At 33.9% G+C, this 20,351-nt stretch overlaps 1 protein-coding gene across 1 annotated transcript in view; it reads left to right on the forward strand.

Moving 5' to 3' along the window:
- The first annotated feature begins 9,710 nt into the window (after positions 1-9,710).
- COL3A1 (collagen type III alpha 1 chain) overlaps positions 9,711-20,351 on the forward strand; it is a 40,613-nt gene continuing 29,972 nt past the window's right edge. Inside the window, exons 1-3 of the mRNA XM_008062663.2 lie at positions 9,711-9,921; positions 19,504-19,706; positions 20,086-20,136. Of these exons, the coding sequence (XP_008060854.1) occupies positions 9,834-9,921; positions 19,504-19,706; positions 20,086-20,136 (342 nt within the window). The 5' untranslated portion in view covers positions 9,711-9,833. The remainder of the gene's footprint in view (positions 9,922-19,503; positions 19,707-20,085; positions 20,137-20,351) is intronic.

Genomic DNA, 20,351 nt, shown 5'->3' on the forward strand with positions numbered 1-20,351 from the left:
ATATAGTTACCCAAAATTATTCTACCGAAGAGGCAAACACTCATTTGAATATACAATTTCTGATATGTTTAAAAGCATAAGGTTACTAAAGTCAGCATAACACATAATGGATTCTGTGGATGCTGGAACCGGACTGCCTCAGTTTGCATCTTGGCTCTGTCATTTACTAAGTGTGTGATCTCAGGCAAGTCAGTCTACTCATTTATAAAATGGATATAAAAGAAGTACATGCTCATAGGATTGTGGTGAGGATTAAATAAAATATATATTAGTACTTACTATGTGTGTATGTATATGTATGTATATAACCATTGCTATTCAGAAAGATTTCATTGTTTTAATTATTAAAAATCATTTACAATTATTTTTCCATGATAACATTTTTAGACTAGTGAAATCAAAACTATAACCCATTCCATAATTCATTCTTTAAACAGACATTTATTGAGCATTTTGCATGCCAAGAACTGCATCAGGCATTAGATATTTAATATTTTTCAGATTTTATTTTGAGATGATTGATACTATCTGCATAACACTTTTTAGGGCTAGCTACTTAAGTTGTTTTGTCAAAAACAATTTCTAAGACTATTCTAATTGTGGGAGACTCTCCTCTTCTTTACTCAATCCCATTCCTTGATTTTATCTATGCTAACTAATATTTGTGAGTCAAGCTTTCTCTTGCAAGCTTTTGAGAAAAAAAAAATTATCTCTTGGATAGGAATCCAAAATAAACAGTCCAAATAAGATATGCTTTGGGAAAATGTTAATAAACTTGCCTTTGGCAAATTATTTGAGTTTCCTTGTATTTCTTTCACTTGGCAGGGCTTTTGCTTTGGGATTAAAAAAAGGAACAAAGAAAAATTTCATAAGACTTTACAGATGGATACTTTTATTATAAAGTGAAGATTTGTTTATAAAACCATTCTTCAGGGTTGAAAATTGGGAGGCTTTTGATTTAAATTTAAATTATATAAAATAGACTGGAAAAATAATAAAATTACTAGAAAACTTTGAATCATCTCTTTTGACTAGAATCTCAGCAACTCACAGTTGACAAGTCCTTACTGAGTGCTTGCCCCCATATACTGTGTGCTAGTATTAGAGAAACAGTGGCCACCAACACAGATACAACCTTCTCCTGGTGGAGCTTACAGTCTTGCAGGAAATACAAAGTAATAATTATAAATAATCAAATAAATTACTTTGACAAATATCTACCAGCAAAATGAAGGATTTTGGAATGTGGCCATTCAAAATGGTCCATATTTTGGCATTCTTCAATATTTTAAAATCCTGTCTTGGAATTCCTTATCCCAAGTTTTAGATGTCCATTTCTCCTAAGTTCTAAACTGTTGAGAAGAGGAAATGAGGAGTGTTATCTTTATCTTTTTTAGCCAAGGAGAAGAAAGTAAATACACCAGCATAGCACTGGAAATAATAAGGAAGGAAGCTGACACTATGAGAGGTGCACATAGGCACCAGTGTTGACTGGCTATCATGACTACTATTGTTTCCTCTGGTTCCCTTGTCACCCTTTCTCCTTAATAACAGCTAGGAAGGATTTTGCTAACTAGTGGGCTACAATCATTAACGATCTGGTGAAATTCCAAAATCCACAACCCCTAGGAATTTTCCTGGATCCCCTACTTGGAGAAACACTGCAAGCAACTTACTGCACACTAAATCAGAAAGGTTGGCCTGGAAAACCATTTATGTAATTTCTCTGCTTTTGTTTTGGGGAATCTTCCAAAAGAAGTGTCTAGAGAATCAGATATAATTTGAGCAGGGTATGCTAACGTGGCTTCAACAATGATTTTACTTTTCTTGTAATTTTGTACTTGACAATCATTTTTTCCAGTGATGTGTCATGTTGTCTCAATTGACTGTCTGGCCATATTTTGCTCTGGTGTTTGCTATAGCAAAAAGTACAGATATAAAATTACCTTCTTCAACTTAATGTTAATTTCAGTGAAATTTTTCATAATGTATCCCGTACCTTTTTTCTCCTCTAAATCTATATGTTTTCAAAGGATCTATCAGTTCTTGATCATATTTTGAATAGGAAATAGCAATCATTTGTTATTTTTAAATAATGTGAACCTTATGTTAGTTATTATTTTCTTCCTAATTAATAAGTCATAACAAATAACTGGCAAATATATTTCTTTTTTTCTGCTCCTCCCCATCATAAAAAAGTGTGTTGCTTGCACCACTTCAAGTTGGGAAACGGGAGGAGTCAGGGAATTATCACGAGATTCTACCCAGTTTGATCCTAAATTACCTCCAACTGCTAATCCTCGGTTGTTGATCTACCACTGCCAGCCACACCCTAACTGAAATTTTAAGAGTGACTGTTTCAACTGGACACCAAATAGCAATCTCGGGTGGCACAACTCTGATGCTGAATCTAGGTCAAAGTGGCTGCCCACTTTGCAGCTAACCTTGCCCCTAGCAACCAAAAACTGAATTCCAGCTTCTACATACAGAAGACCTCTCTAGAATACTTTTACTTGACTTGTATGTATCCTTGGCATACTCAATTAAACAAACTGACCTTCCCATAATTCCCAAGGGAGTTTAAACTCATAAATCAAGCAATTCAAAACAAAGTTCTAGACGTTTGTCTTACATTTATATGTAGGGTTCCTGTATTTGTGGGAGGATAAAGAAACTTCACTATATTGACTTGATATTTTGAATTTTTTAAAAATTTCAACTGGATGGGAATTGAGTGGAGATGTGAAAATAATTTGAATAAATTATATGAGATTTTTCTCTGCAAAACATTGTATTCTCGTGATACTCATTTTATATGCCACTTAAAATTTTTATTCCACAAATAAAATAGGTGATGCATTTCTAATTCAATTATTTCTAACCATTTGAAGTTAACTTTTGAATTTTGTGTCATTCTCTTTTATAATTATTTGTAAATTACCTGTGTTTTATTTTATTTTTCCACTTTATAAATTGTTTCTTTTTTAGTGGTTTCTTACTTGTAATACTTATGGTGAACACAGAGTCTGACTGCTTTCAATTTGTTTTCTAAATAGTTCTTTGTTTATTTTTTCTGTTTTAGAAATAAATTCATAACATCTGGAAGTTTTTAAAATTCATTATAAGTCCAAAGACTTCCTATGCTGGAAAGAGTGACCGTCCTTTTTGAGAGTGATGGAAATACTGGAAATAATTAAATTATTGAAAATTACATGAGGAAAGATCAATTCAGACCAAAAAAAAGGTATAAACAAAGGCATGGAAACCAACAAATATAGATTAGGTATTGAAAAAAGAGCCATTCAATCTGCTAAGAAGGCAGTGTCTGAATCGGGGTGGGAAATTGTAGCTGGACTTGGAAAAATATTAATCTACTCCGTATTATCATCTGAAGATTATCACTTGGAATAATCAAGATGGCAGAAATTTTATGTGAAGATGTTCTACTTGGAGTGGTTTGTTTTCATTAGTCATATGTTTTAACTTAAGCACTTCATGAAATGTGTCTAATATCTATAAAGCAAAGATGTAAAGGGACAGAGACTGTGTTCCATAGATTTTTTTTCTTTTTTTTTTTTTTTTTTTTAGTCAGGTTTTCATTCTGTTGCCCAAGCTCCCAGGCTGGAATGTTGTGGTGTGATCACAGCTCACCATAGCCTTAGACTCCTGGGCTCAAGCAATCCTCCTACATGAACCTCAAGTAGCTGGGACTACAGGCACCACCACACCAGGCTAATTTTTGTATTTTTTTGTACAGAAGAGGTCTGAAGTCTCTCTGTGTTGCCCAGGCTAGTATCAAATTCTTGGTCTCAAGCGATCCTCCCACCTCCACCTCCCAAAGTGCTTGGATTATAGGCATGACACAACTGTGCTTGGCCTGGGACCCATAAATCTTTAAGAAATGGCTATATGATTAGACACCAATATTTTATTTTATTTTTGAACATTTTTTTATTTTAAAGATGGGTACAATTCAGGGTTAAGTATACAAATGTTCATTATGCAGTTACCCTAGTTGATGAGATGTATGCCCCCCGCCAACAGTTTCCCACTACTGCCAGTCCCACCAACCCCCTCCTCCCTGGCAGTTTCCCACTACTGTCAATCTCTTTTTTATAATGTTATGATAATTGATGAAGGTCTACTTATGAGTGAGAACATGTGGTACGCAGTTTTCTATTTCTGTGATAGATCACTGAGCATGACAAACTCTAAATCCATCCAAGTTGCTGCAAATTTCATATGTTTGTCCTTCTTTATGGCTGCGTAATATCCCATTACGTATCACATTTTTTTAATCCAGTACAGTTTCAATGGGCAGCACAGTTGGTTCCATGTTTTTGCTATTGTGCAGGTATCTTTTTGTAGAATGATTTGGACACTAATATTTTAAATACTGCCATTTTAATTTGGTCATTTTCTTTTACATTTATCAGTACCTACTATATACAAGGGACTGTGCTTACTACTGTGCACAATTTTAAAAAGTGGGTGGAAGTAACAAATAAAAAGGTTATAAAAATGAAAAAATAAGTACATAAATAAATATAAAACAGTGCTACTAAATGAGCATTGCTGTATGAAAACCAAGACTCCAGAGGGCAACACTTGGATTTTGGGGAATAACAAGCGACCATTTGCCCTAGCCTCCCTCCAAGAATTTGAAGTTGGTATTATTCCAAAGACCAATAACATACCTAAATATAGGGCCTCTATAAACATGACATAATCTTTAGACAAAAAATTAAGTTTTTAGGCAATTAAGTAGAATGATTTTTGCATGGCAATTACTTTGACCTGAAACGATGTTAATTATGCGAAGTGACAGTCACAATAAGTTAAACAGAGAAAGATCACATTTACTTCCATATATTTTGGGAAGGGGAGGCTGAGAAAGTTCTCAATATCTGTAACGTTAAGAATTATTTGGATGAAAAGAACCTAAATCCGGGCTGTTATGAAGTATCTGAATATAAAAGGTATTGATAGGAATTAAAAATGTCTCCATTTGAAGCAGGCAAATTCCAAGTTTGGCTTTGTGCTTTCTCGTGCATCCATCAGAAGATCGTGATTTGGGTCTCCTTTTTATCTTCAGGCAGAGTTGGCTCCTTTTGAAGAACTGTTGCAGCTGTGTTGGATACTGCCAAAAATTCCTAAGTATGACTCAGATGACAAATTATATTTGATAGAGATTCTAGTGGGATTTGCAGAGTGGAACTTCAATCCTGAGAATGAGTAAGTTAACTGAGACTCAGCAGGGAACTCCTGAAGCCCTCCACAATGTGGCATCCCAGACTCTGTGTCACTCTGTGGCAAAGTTTATCAAGCAATCACACTGTTCAGGGATGAGTCAGTGAGTTAGGTGATGAGTTGAATTACCATTTTCTGTGAATTTTCAAATATTAAAATAATAATTATGATGGCAAATAAAGCCATCATAGAAACACAAGTATATAAAGCCTTCATGCAGGAGAACATGCTTATAATAGTTCAGAAAGTTTCACAATTCAAACAGGGGCTAGCCAGTAGTTTTCCTTTAAAAGATTAGTAGTCTATTTTGTCAGCTTTTAAAAGCATATGCATGTATATTTCATTACGTATAAATGTGTATATGTACATAAACACATATATACATATGTAAACACGTATGTAAAACTTTTTGCATGTCCTAAGATTTTGCTCCATCATTAAGCAAAAATTAGTGAACTCTTAAATTATTTAGAATTTTCTTACTTAAAAACAATGCTGAAAATTATTCCAATTAGTGATATGAGAAAAATCAGAAGAATAGTAATATGTTGAAGTTAGTCATTAACTCTACAACTCTCATTTCTCTTTATATTTTCACAATGCCCCCCGTTAGAAAAATTTTGAAATTAGGTGCTAAATTTGTATCCATCAAATTCCTAAAAATATGTTTGCCACAATCAATGACTAGTTGCATAAAAATATGTTTACCACAATCAATGACTAGTGGAAAACATGGTAAAAAATATTTGGAAAGTATGTTATTTAATCCCAATTCCAATGGGTGAGTTTGAAAGTCACGTCACCTCTTTGAACCTTTTGTTCAAACTTTGGATAATTTTTAGGTGCAAAATACAGAGACAGAAACTCAGAGCTTTGGGTTTAACAGCACGTAATATAAAAATGATAGATAGAAAACAGAGATATTTAGTGTTTCCAAACTGAATACATTGTAGAATACTTCATTTTGCTAAATGTCAAGAAAATATAAATCTTGTACAAAAGTGAAATTTCCAGGTTAACAAGAAGTGGTTATCAATTATATTTCCATAGGAAAAAACATAAGATAACAATGAACTCTACCATGAGGACTAAGAAAGATTTTTCAAAGGGTCTTAAAGAATGGGTCATAGTCATCACTCAAATACTTGACTACATGTTCTGTCAATGTCATTGCTCCCATCTTGGAAGCACCTATGGTTAGATAAACTCAAGTCCCTCAACTACAACATGGCTTTTTCAATCATATTTTTGCCTCCACTATGTACATACTAGTGTTTATTAAAATTCACAATCCTTCAAATGTAGTTTTACACATCCTGAGGGAAGCTCTCCACCTTTCCAGGCATAACAAAGATGCCCTACCTTACATTTTATAATTGTATTGATAGCTATCTTACCTTAGGCTGCAATTCTGCTATTGATTCAGTATATTTTCAAGAAACAATTATCACAAGTACATTGTAAAAGGACTTACAGTGATTTGAAATATAGAAAATGTCCACAAAAATAAAACATCTCCTTGGTTTAAAAAAATAAAATAAAAAATAAAGCAGTACAACAATCGTGGTGGGGGAGGAGAGAGAAATTGAAACACTTCTGTTCCATGTGTTTTTCATGATGGAGATAATTGATTTTGTTATTCCTCCTGTAGAAAGCACTGCTGGCATTCACTGGACTACTGAGTTCATCACAGCTGTGCTTTGCATCTCTCCCAAGCTCCACTTTCCACTGAATTGGAAAAAAAATTGAAGTTTTTTTTCTTGATAATCTGCCACACCCTTGCTTTGTCTCATCTTTCCAGGCATCATCTTCCATCTGTATTGAAGGAACACCAGATTAATCAATGCTTTAGTTGGTGCAGGTATTTAGATTTGTGTTAAAACTTTGAATGCAATCCAAAAAGCAAAATGACAAGCTTACATGTCCTGGTTAATATCAACGAAATCAGGGAGGTAAAGAAAGGAATGTGTGTCTAGATGACTATGAGGATATCAGTTCCTGGACAGGATAATAGGACTCACCAGTGTACATACTTTACCCAGTTGTGACGCCAGCTCAGATCCACACCCATGTAGACACCATATTAAGAAACACTTTGATGAGTGGAGGAGAAATAGGATCTAGGACACAGAATGCAAGATCCTGGCACAGGACTCCAAATAAATATGTTTGAGGTAGTGAAGAATGGTACATCAAAAAATTCTGGAGAATGAATTCTCCAGGTCTCTTCCAAAGATCTTAAAATACAATAATGCCTCTATATGCAAAATATCAGCTAACTTTTCTTGAGTGCATCAATAATGAATTTTCTTTATGAGTATAAAGTTTTCATTTAAATGGCCAAACGAATTAAGAATTTTAGAACAGTAGTAACTTTACATGTAATGCCTGAAATAAAGCATTATTATTTTTTTTTAATGCAATTCTCACTTTGGGAGGCTGAGGCAAGAGGATTGCTTGAGTTCAGGGGTTCGAGACCAGCCTGGGCAACTTGGTGAGACCTTGGCTCTACAATACATCAAAAAAGAAGCTGAGTATGATAGCGTGGCCTGTAGTTCCAGCTACTTGGAAGGCTGAGGCTGAAGGACCACCTGAGTTCAGCAGGTCTAGGCAGCGATGGCCATGTGCATGCCACTGCACTCCAGCCTGGGTGACAGAGTGAGACTCTAATTTTAAAAAAAAAATCCAATTTTTCACAGTGGAAAATAAGTATACTAAAGAAATTCAATAAATTTCCACTTTTATTGACCACCTAAAACAATAAGAGAAGTATATTTAATCTAGATAAATGAATTTTTATGTAGGTGCCAAAGGCACCATAAGAAAAACTAATAAAGATGTTTGGAGGACAGAAAGATGCTTTCACAGACTTCCCCCAACATCTCTGCTATGATTCAGTAGAAAGGCTTATATTCATAACCATTCTCATCAGTTAAGTTTTTATCCCCCTCAAGCAATGACTCTCTAATCTAAAATTGAAAGATACACAAGAGTTTGGTCTTGTTCTAGTTCTCCTTCCCTGTCATCAGATGATGTCATCTACACTGGGACATCTTGGCTGGTTCTCTTCATGACTACGGGTAGATGGAGGTAAGTGTGCTACTGTCTAAACTTATAGAATGCATGTATACTGGGAATATATGTATAACAAACTGAGTAAAAATTGAGTCATATGAATTAGAAAAAAGAGAAAAATGAAAACAGATTTAAAGGAGATGATTTCCTCAAGGAGGAAAGTTTTAAGTTGGGGCATAAAAATTGACTTCTGTGAATTGGTGCGCATGCACAGAAATGGGCATGATTTAGTTAACATGGGGAAAAATATAATGCAGGTGGCCTTAATCAGAATTGAAATGCCCAGTGAGGATTACAGAGGTAAATGAAAAAATTGTGGACTGATTATTTGGGTGCAAAAATATTTTGATTACTAGACATATTTTGATACTGTGGACAAGGATATTTTTCCTTCAGAGATTGATGAAAGACCTGTCAATAGTATTTGCACCTCTTTCAATTATGACCCATAAACTATTCCTTACATAGATCCCAGAAGTACATTGGAAAGTTTTGTTGATGGGGAGATGGAAAGTACACGTGTAAGAGTATAAATTTAGAAGTATTTATTGTAATTGTCATAGCAATCCAGATAAAATGAGAATTTGTTCTGGTATTCTTTTGCTATTCCATGTGAAAGATTCCTTCTCTCCCAGATTCCTAAAAAGTTAAGACATGAAAGGCTGAAATTTTCGGCAGATAAGTCTGTTCTGTCTTTCCCAAGCAGCATAAAAATTGGAAGTCTCACAAGAAAGCACTTTGGCTTGCAAAAGAAATTTGTGAGCAATGGAAACAGCTATAGATAAATATCTAGCTTTTAGGATGCTATTCAAACATAGCTTTAATACTTTGTCTTTTGACATTTGCCTGAAATTTAACTCCCAGGACCCAGGGTGGGTGGTGAGTAGAAGGGGCAGACAGAGACTTTTCTTTCAGTTAATCTCTTACAGTTCCCTATTTAAACTGAGTTGGGGTGATTTCTGGCAAAAACCCAACATAAAAATCTTCTAGGAAGATAAGGTTTGCGAATTAGCCATGCCGGAGAAATGGGCATCAAGGAATTTTTCAAAACTATGCGGTTGTTAACTTTAGGAGGGAACATTTTTTAAATGCATGCATTTAATTCTTATACATTAAAACACAAGGCAGAGCATTTCTACATAAGTTCTTCAGTTATATAGATGTATATGTCAGACGAAATATGTAGCAAACATCCATAAGCAGATGCACACAAGCTTCAGATGTGTTCTTTCTCTTACTGTGGGTTGTGCCTCCTATAAGGGAAAAAGAAATATTAATCATTTCTTTTACTGCTGAGGGGATGGGTGCTGCTCTCATGTTTCAGAAAGGGGCTGGAAAGTTGAGGGAAGCCAAACTTTTTCCTATTTAAGGCCAAAGCAAAAGAATCTCAGTGGCTGAGTTTTATGACGGGCCCGGTGCTGAAGGGCAGGGAACGACTGATGGTGCTACTCTGAACTGCTTTTCTTTTCTCCTTTTTGCACAAAGAGTCTCATGTCTGATATTTAGACATGATGAGCTTTGTGCAAAAGGGGACCTGGTTACTTCTTGCTCTGTTTCATCCCACTGTTATTTTGGCACAACAGCAGCCCCAGGAAGGTAAGTAGGTACTGGATTTCAAGAAACTTTATGGGGTTTTGTTTTTCTCTTATCCTCACAAAGAGGTGTGTAAAGGGGGACATTTAGCTGCCTAAAAGATAATTTCCTCTCTAAGTCCCCTATCGTGAAATGTTGAACTGACCAGGATTGTGCTTTTTACATTTGTTTTAAAAAAAATCAGGCCATGCGTGTATTTAAAAGTTTTCTGGTTGTTTAAAATAAAGATGCTCTTGTACTAACTTGTTTCCATGTTAAAGACACTGGAAACTTTTTAAAATGGCTTTTAAAAGTTCTCCTCTTGGACTGTTAACATCTTGGAATGCTTCCCTGGGCAGTCTGGAAGTTATTGGTCTCTTGTAATAATTTTATGTTCTCCTTTGTCTGCTGGAGTCTTTGTAAGGATAGAGTATTAAGCATTGTTTTCCAGATGATATAATGCATTTAAAATGCATTAAGAGCAGTCTAAAGAAAGGTACTATGCTTCCAGGATGAGAATCATTGCACATAATTTCTATAAAATGGCAACAAGATAACTATCAACATTCTTTAAAGGACTCAAACTGCTAAGATGTTTCATCATTCCTGTTCTTATTCTGTTTCAAGCACTTGCATAGTTGATGAAATCCATATTTTCTAATAGTTTATTGTTAAGGATCCAGTATTTTTCACATGTTCTACATTTTAACTGCACTCACATTAATGAAAAGAGTATTTTTTAAATGTTTTCAACAGAAATGTTTTGACTGTTCTACAAACAAGATACAGATACTAGTATTGTTTAACTTCAAAAAACTGATATGCTTTATTTTCTAATTTGTGCATGTAATGGTTTTCATGTTCTAATTGCCACCCCCAAAACCACATTTGTCTCATTATTTATGTGAAAATATTATTTTAATTCATACGTTCCTCATAGTCATGAAGATACTGGACAAATTGGAATACAAACTTTCACAGGAATAATATTTAAATGCTAAATGTAAAGATACCTGAAAGAAGTCATTAGATAACAATTTTTTCCACAGCCTTAAACATATTTACATGTAAACTTACAGTTCTTGCAAGCATGTTGCATGAAAATTGGTTTTTTGTTTATACTATAAAATATCTTTGGTCTTCTCATAGGTAATACATGTAAAAGGGGGGGGGAGTAATGCAAAATGACTTTTCTTCAATTACATCCAGCCTATGACCACAAAAGAAAATATCCATATTCCTTGTTCCCTTAGTTTCCTCTCCCCCTTCTCCTTCACCTTCCCTGCTTTCCCCTCCTTCTTACCTCTCCACCCACCTTGGTCCTTTTAGACCTCCTCCCCCTCCCAGTCACTCATCACCCTCCCCTTCCTGGGCAAGCCCCTCTCTCCTATCTCCTCCGCTGCCCACCTGTCCTCTGTCACTCTCTCCCCATTCAAATGTGTCCTCTTTATGCATCCATCTCTTTTTTAGTTGTCTCTCTCCTCTTGCCGCCTTATCCTTTCTTCTCCTTCAACTCCCGAGTTTCTTTCTTATTCCTTTCCCCTTTCTCTCCCTGTCCTCTTCCTCCCAGAATATGTTGCAACTCCCCGTCCTCCCTTAGAATACCAAATGACTATCATCCCCCACCACCCATTTATTGAAAAGCCTGCAAACTTGGGAGTTTTCATTCAAAAGATTGATAAAAATATTTATAGTTGCCTAGTACTTACAATCTTTTTATAAGCACTGTGGCTACTTTTTTTCTCAATCCAACTTTAGAGGGAAAAATAGTATTTGGTCCATATATTATCGTGACATCATATTACGTTCTATTTATTTATCCCTTTCTCTTTGGCTGCAAAATACAAAAACAAAAAACATAAACAGCTATGAAATATGGTTGATACATTTGTGGGCTCTTAAGCTCAAAAAGAGTTTTAAAAGATTTTGTTCAGTTTATTGTTTTTGTTTGCCATGGGAAAAAAAAGTTTAAGTAAGTTAGGACAGTACATCTTATGTTCCCTATGGGTTTTACAAGAAAATTCTGCTGGTGGATAACCTTTGGTGAAATTACAGGAGACAGCTGAACATACAGCACACTATGAATAGTCTTGTGCTCTGAGGTGGGGGTTCTTATATATGTCCCAATAACGCCAGAGACAGCATGGTTTTAAACATTGACTTCTAGTCCACTCACCAATTTTTTTGTGGAGCATAAAACATGACCTCAGGAAAAAAAATTGGTCTTTTTACAAATTTGTGAAAGTTTTATTAATTCATGTGTTTTATTCCACCAATGGAGAAACGTGGTCTGTTTTATATTTCCTGTAGTTTATAAACATGCCAAATTTTAAGTGCAAAGTTGCGTCACCTAGTGTCTGTCAGGCCAAGTTACCATTTACATAACCAATGCCAACATTAATGTTACAAAACTGGATTCAGCATTACAGTGAACTTTTAGGCTATTGCAAGCATGGATTTTAAATATTAAACAGTGTTTTTCTAAGTAAATCAGTGTATTACTTTTAAAATGTTGCCAAATACACACATTCACACACAAATACAATGGTAACAATTTTCAAAGACCTTTTGGAAATGTTTAAATGCTATGACTAGTTTTAAAAATTCTACATATGACTATTTTTATTTATTTATTTATTTTTTTTTTTTTGAGTTGGAGTCTCACTCTGTCACCCAGACTGGAGTGCAGTGGCTACTCCCAGCCACCGCAGCCTCGACCTGCTGGGCTCTGGCGATCCTTCCGCCTCAGCCTTCCAAGTAGCCAGAATAACAGGCATGCGCTACCACGCCCGGCTGATTTTTTGATTGATTGGAGAGATGAGGTCTTGCTGCCCAGGCAGGTCTTGAACCCGCGGGCTCAGGCAATCCACTCACCTCAGCCTCCCAAAGGCGTGGGATTACAGGCTGAGCCACCGAGCCTGGCTCATGTGGTTATTTTTTAAACATATTTTTCATGTCTCTGATGTAGTCTTTATTTAACATCAGTATTTTATTCATTGTTTATTAGATAAATAAGTGCATAGGCAACTATTACTAAGTAATATTGCTTTATTAGGGCAGGAACAGAAATTTTAATTAAAGGTGTTGTAATGTTTGAGCATCTATGTTTTGATACATTGATTATTCCACTAAAATCTACTTTAGGCCTTTTGTTTTATAGAATTTTAAAAAGGTAAATAGACTCAGAGGATCAACTTTATTTTATGTTATGAGCATCCATTTTTCATTATGCTTTAAGAGAGACTTTGTAACTGATCGTGTAACATTCAAGTTTTTTGGTTTGTGTTTCCCCTGTAATTAAATATTCTGAACGAATGAAAAAGTATAGTATGAAGTCACTAGAAACATTTGTACTTTTAAGAAGAAAAAATGCATAATTGTTCATATAGTCAGTCATCTAACATGGATCCAGTGCTTTATTTGAGGTTACAGAACTAGGAAAGGGTATAGTTAAGACTGGAACTAAAATTCTAAATAATTAAGGAACAGAAAACATACATTAAAATCAAAGAATATTTGAATTTTCTTATTTTTGTAATTACTTGTCATTGAAAAGAGATACTAAAAATTGCATCTTGACCTAGAAAATATATGAGCTAATGTGTTTCTAAAGGCTAAAAAATGGCAGGTGTTTCTTTGTTTAATATTCAACTTTAAACTGGTAAATATGCTTTTTGAAGCAAGATGTTTCATAAGCTTATGATTTAAAAATAAATTACCATCAGTTCTGTGGCCATATAAATTATAAATAAAGTATTATAATACAAGATTTTGTGGTTTTTTCTTCATGTTGCCTTGTATTTTTTTACCACTTCCAAAGTATTCAACATCATATAAAGTTCTATAAAAAGATAGTCTGATTAAATTCTGAAATTGTACATCTCAGTAGTAAAAGAGAAGAGAGCAAAGTCACTGAAACAATTCTTGGAAGGAAAGATTGTGATTAAGTGCCTTTTAACTACTCAGGTTCCTGGGTTGATGCAGGCTTATTTTACAAAATCAAGAATCATTGCATGTGAGTTCACCAGGATTATACTTGAGACTAAAAAATAGCTCCTCAGGAAAGCTCCTTGCTCCACATCTACAGAGTCACATGCTGGACCCTGGGTTTTTGCTCAGAGAAAAGAGTGCCATCTACCGAAACTTCACGATTTCCATTGTGAATGACTTTGGCACAGATTTCCAAAGATTATGTAGATCAGTTCTTTCATTTTGTAACATCTAGCAATATCACCGCCTTGAAGTGATTCAGGCAGATTGCTTAAGAGTTAGAGCTTTAAAGATTAAAGATGTTAGTGCTTTTGCTGACATGAGGAACATTTGTAAAGTTTCCAGGTCTACAATAACTTTCTGGAAACATCTCAGTAAACTGTTGTAAAACAGTTTTCCCTAAGGAAAAAAAGCTCAATTCTATTGTTTTCCATGCTTAGAAAAGGTCACATAGTGTTAAAAAAAAAAAGTTCAGGATCTTCAAAGGGACAACTTTGCCTGTTTCATGTCAAGATGACAATGGAAAAAATGAGATAGCTATTCTTACATAAATCATGTGTGAACTGCAGTTTGGGGAATTACACCAAGCACTAGAGTTTCTGTCTCTGCCTAATGAAAACACAGCAGAAGTGGATTCCTTTCAGATTAACTAACAAAACCTTTGTTTTCTTTCCATGACTGAGGTCAAGCTCTGCTGTTCAAAATGCAGTCCTAATGAACTAAATTAAAAGTTCAAAGAGGACAAAAGTCAAATGCCCCAAAAGGTGTAAAAATCTAAGATTAAAGATACAGAAATTATTAAAAGTTATATTTGCCTTGAAAACAACCATTGAGAAATCACTGCTTCAGTAAAATGGTATAGATTTTTCTGAAACTCTGTTCTCCTATAGTACTTAGTGTGGAGAATGACAGAGACTGCATTTCTCAAGTAAATTAGAATCCTAGAAGTACTATTTGGAGTTACATAGCATGCTCATAATGTCCAAGTTTCATTCAAGGAAACTTCTGATAAAGTTAGAAGTTCATTAATACAAATCATTTAATAAGTACATTTTCGAAAAACCAGTGTGTTAGTGAGACATCCTAAACATGTTATTACATTGGACACAAAGTCCTATTATTGCTGTTGCAAGAATCCTGCTTCTCAGTATATAGCAAAATATATGCTGGGTTTCTGAATTACACATTTATCCTTTCGGTGGTCTGGATGTCATCAGGGTGGGCTTAAGAGATATCTCTTTTTCATCGGGTCAAGAGAAAATAAACAGTAGAATGAAACTCCAGATGGAATCTTTGTGTTTTGAGACCAGAGAGAAAAGGTATTTTTGCAGAGGACTGTTCTCTTCAAAATTTGCCCCTTTAGACTCTGATTTTTAACCTCGAAGAGCTTACAACTATATGGAGCAGAGCTTTAAAGTTGGCTTCTTTACTCCTACTCAGTTTTTGAAATAGCAAAAAGGGAACAGAATGCAGTTAAGAACACCAAATTCAGAGAAAGCCTTCCTCTGTTCAAATCTTAGGTTTACCCTGACTATGCAACCTAGGGAAAATTGCTTAACATTTTTATGTCTCAAATTTGTCATCTGTAAAAAAAGGATGATGGCAGCCCTCAGCTCAGCTCATAGGGTCTTTGGGAGCTTTAAGCAAAATAGATATGCAAACCACTCAGAGCAGTGCCTACAACATAGGAGATAATATACAAACTCTGCCTCTCACTAGTTTTTGCTAACACTGGCAAATACAATTACTCTAAGGAAGAAATTAAAGTACTTAGTGATTCAGTGATAAGGAAGATAAGCTGTAAAGTTTGGATTACCAGGGTGTAAAATTTAAAGTTTTTTGCCAACTGAAATAGAATAAGTAGAATATATTTTCTTTAGCATTCTTATAATTTGACACTAATTAGATAAAATCATACACACAACTGCTGATGGGTAGGTATATGGTACTTTTAATTTTTGAGATTTCTAAATATTATTTGGGGCTGGGGAAAATATTAATCAACTTAAAGAAAAATTCTAATTGGACATAGAAAAATCATATATCAATAAAAATAAGATAAGGAAACATCTGGAGATAATGATTTATAACTTTTTTTCTGGTGGGAAAAAGAATAAACAGTATCTGCTTTATCTATACAAAAAAAGTGTTTAAAATTTGAATTATCCATCTGTAATGTCTACAGATATTTTCCTCAGAGTCCTTTTTGTTAACTCATCTAATATATTTTAAGATAGTCTAATAAATAGGTAAGCAGTATAAAAATATTTAATAAAAATGTATGTTTTAGAAACAATGCTATTTACAAGCCAAACCAAATATATTTCAGTTGGAAACTATATGAACTCCAAATACCCACACTTACAAAATATTCAACTTTGTAAAGTAATGAAAAAATATTGTTATGATAATTTACATATCACAAATGTGGTTTTTAGATTTTTTCAGATTAAAGAAGACCTCTCTCCAGATAAGGATAAAATAAGAAGAGAAAAGAAAAAAAAATTCACTTGTCATTCAAGCTAAATTAACAATCTAATTAGATGCTTTAAGGAATATTTTTACTCCCAAAATGGTATCAAGACAGCATAATTTCCATTTCCTTAAGTCATAGCAAGAAGATTCTTTCAAGTCTCCATGATTTAACATTAGAAGAATGGAAACAAAAATAACAGAAAAGTAAGGTTTAAGAAATATATGTCATGTTACTTTTTTTTCTAAAGTTCCAAAATAGAAAGTTAGGAAAGAATAAACTAAGAATAGATTATGTCATGTGTTAGATTAATTATGTTTGATAATTTAGATCCCAGCAAGGAGATGATTTAGTCTAATGCATTGCTTGTGTGACCACAAGTAATTTTATTTCAGAACCATGCTTTGTAGTAAAAAAGAGAAACACCAAAGGACATGGGAAATGGAGTTCAAAATTAATTGCAAATTAGAATGGGGGATAATAACAACAATAAAAGAAATAATTAGAAAAATTAATTACTTTGTTCAGTAGTAAAAGTGAAATTATTTGCATTTTTATCTCATACTTTTTCAAAAATTTAGAACTAACATTTTTATCAATGCTACTCTGAATTCAGATATCTAAGAAAAAAAGAGAATAATATAAGATGACTTCTAACTGAATCCCATCTTTATTCTATTTCTAAATGTTGCAAATGACTAAGCATTTAATTCCTCTTGAAAACAAGACATTCCTTTTTATATAACATTGGGCATATACTGTGCTCATTTGCTTAATAGTTTACAGAGCAAATGAAAAATACTTCATTTCCAGTGATGTGAGAACACCTTTAGTGAGACATCAACATTGGAGGATGAATACACAGAAGAAAAAATTGATGGTAATTTCAAGGCAGATTAAGAATGCAGAATAAAAAGATATTTAAAATATGAGATATTTGAACCTAGCTTTAAGTGTTATTTTCATTTATCTTTAATATGTCATTGGTATTCAATAGCTACTTTTTATATCCTGTGTGCTATATTAAATGTAGAAAGATATTCCTGATCCAGAGGTAAAGAACTTAAAAGGATCATTAGTACAATCCAGCAGTGTTTCCAAGAAGGGTGGGGATGGGGACCTTAAAATACCCACTATTATGAACAGAAACTAATCCACAGGAACATTTCATATAAAGTTGATTTAGAGAAAGTTTTTAATGATTCATTTTAAGAAATGGAACCAATGCAAAGACTGAAGAATGTGTTTCATGTGATTTTATTGCAAAATCTTTTACCTCAAAATGTTCAGACCTTTCCTACAAATCAGTGAACTTTTGACCTGAATACATCAATGCTGCTTAAAGAACAAATGGGTTTAAGTATAGATCTACTTATATTATTAATGTTGATACTAATATGAAAAAGATTGTTTGTTCTTCTCTGTAACATACTTTCCATAAAAACCTTAGGCCTACTTCATTTGCACTGAGGTAAGCATTTTGGTATTCACCTTTTATGTTCACTGAGAATAAAGAAATGCTTCTTTAAAAGCTTAGAAAATATATCCCTCATTCTCATATACCTGTTTCAAACACGGAAGAGGAATTAGAATGAGTTTTCTACATAAACAGATTCTTTCTTGCCTGTTTACAATTGCAATAAAACAATCATACTTTCCTTCACTGGCCGCAGACCACACTAGGAAACTGTAGCACAAAGAATGGATTTTTAAACTTCTTGAATACATCAAGTGTGTTGTATAAGATCATGACATTTGTTTCTGCACACATAATGGAAATGAGAAATAGAAGCAACTTCAGTACTCTTGTACAGTCTATAGGATTTGCCATTCTCTTTTTTGGCGAACTTTTACTAAAGCAGCTCAACCTTTCAACTCAAAGTATTTAACTATGAACCTAAATTATTATTACTCCACATGGGAAAAGGATATAGACACAAAAACTTTAAAAGGTAATCTTTGTGGCTACACAGAATGACCAGATTGAAAAATCTCAGGACCACCAAAATGTCTCTTGATCACCAGATCCAAAAATTGTAGTGTGAACATCCTTGCCCACTCTGAAGAAGGTCTCCTTTTCAAAGATCTTTTAAAGATCTCCACTTTAAGAAATACAAAAGTACTGTACAGTAGTACATCATTTAATGTTTGCAAAAATTTTTGCAGATGTTTAGAAATTTATTATTTATTTACCCAATTACTGGCAAACTACCACAGTAATTCTCAAGAACTAAAGTTGTATTTAACCACAATCCACAGTTAATGCTTTAAGAATTGAGACCAGGTTTTTGTTTTGGCATTCCCTAAGCTGATTCATTGTTAATAGTTGCTGAAATTTCAGTACCTTGCATATAATTATGAAGCAAGTCTAAAATTTTGGTTGAAGCACATTTTTTACCATTTTAAGCCACAAATACACATGGTCATGATTCATATTTTTCCCTATCATTTTTACATATTCCTTGCCAATATTTGTTCTAAAACATCTTATTTCTCTTTTGGGTGATTTGGAAACTTCTTTACATCCACACGGGATATACAATATATAATATCATATCATGTTGACCTACTAATTAGCCCCAAAGAGCTAGCAATGACATTCAATACATACAATAAGTTGTCAAAGCATTCCCAGAAAAATCTGGAAGAGTTTTATGCTGCCAAGATTAGTTCAGTTTCCCCTGAATTTCTAAACTAGGTTAATAAAATCCAGAAAGTCCTCAGGGTTAGTGACATCATCTTTTTAGTTTAATGCTCCCATCTGCTGTTAAAACAAAGAATAGCAAGGGGGTAAAAAGGCTTATTTTCACTTGCACAATTAATAAGTAAATGTTTAAATGCTTGTATGATATCCATTTATGTTAAATTCTTACTATAAATAAAATTAAAATACTTATTGGTCTCAGGGAAAATTGACTATGGTGTACCAGTTTTATACTGATGAACACAGTTAGTGTTTTAAGGGGTCCCTTACTACCAAGCAAATGATGTAGGAAAAACTATGGTTTTCTAATGAAAGGAAGAGATTATTTGTTCCAAACTATCAACTTTGGTTATTGTCAAGAGTCATGACAGCATAAAAAAAAGCACATTTTAGCAAAACATAATAATCATACGTCATACCATCTAACTTATTTTTTCAGCTATTGAAGGAGGATGCTCCCATCTTGGTCAGTCCTATGCTGACAGAGATGTCTGGAAGCCAGAACCGTGCCAAATATGCGTCTGTGACTCAGGATCTGTTCTCTGCGATGATATAATATGTGACGATCAAGAATTAGACTGTCCCAACCCAGAAATTCCGTTTGGAGAATGTTGTGCCGTTTGTCCACAGCCTCCAACAGCTGTGAGTTTAAAGAAAAATTGTATATCTTCAAGATTCATATTCAAACACGTAAATAGCTCTTATATCATAGGAGCCTGAAAGGAAATGAAAGATATATTTTACAAATAGTCATGTTGGTATAATAAGTAAAAGATGAATTTTCTGATTTGAAGATAGGGATTGCACTACAGGCCGAAACTTCACCATTACATAATATATTCATGTATCAAACCTGCTCATGTATCCCCTGAGTCTATAATAAAATAATAAAGTAAAATAAGATAAGGATTAGCTTTAATCTAGTATAAGGAATCGATATGAAGATTGAGACATACTTTACGAAAAAGTTTCTCTATGTCTTGTTTAACTTGTGTCTTTTTATTATCTTTCCATTTATTAGGCTACTCGCCCTCCTAATGGCCAAGGACCTCAAGGTCCCAAGGGTGATCCAGTAAGTAAATATTTTTCAGTGGAATAAACTTCATGCTAACGATAGTACCAGAAGTAGTTTACTTCTTTTCCTTCCATATGTTTTTCAGATTTGAACTTTCATCATTTATGTGTACCACATATTTGAATATTTGAATAAATCCACCAAATGACAAAATGAGAATCTATAATTACACATGTACAATTTCAATTTTCCATATGTCGTAGAATGTCTTC

The sequence above is a fragment of the Carlito syrichta genome, unplaced genomic scaffold (genome assembly GCF_000164805.1).
Source record: "Carlito syrichta isolate Samal-C Ts95f unplaced genomic scaffold, Tarsius_syrichta-2.0.1 Scaffold305791, whole genome shotgun sequence".
Classification (NCBI taxonomy): Eukaryota; Metazoa; Chordata; class Mammalia; order Primates; family Tarsiidae; genus Carlito; species Carlito syrichta.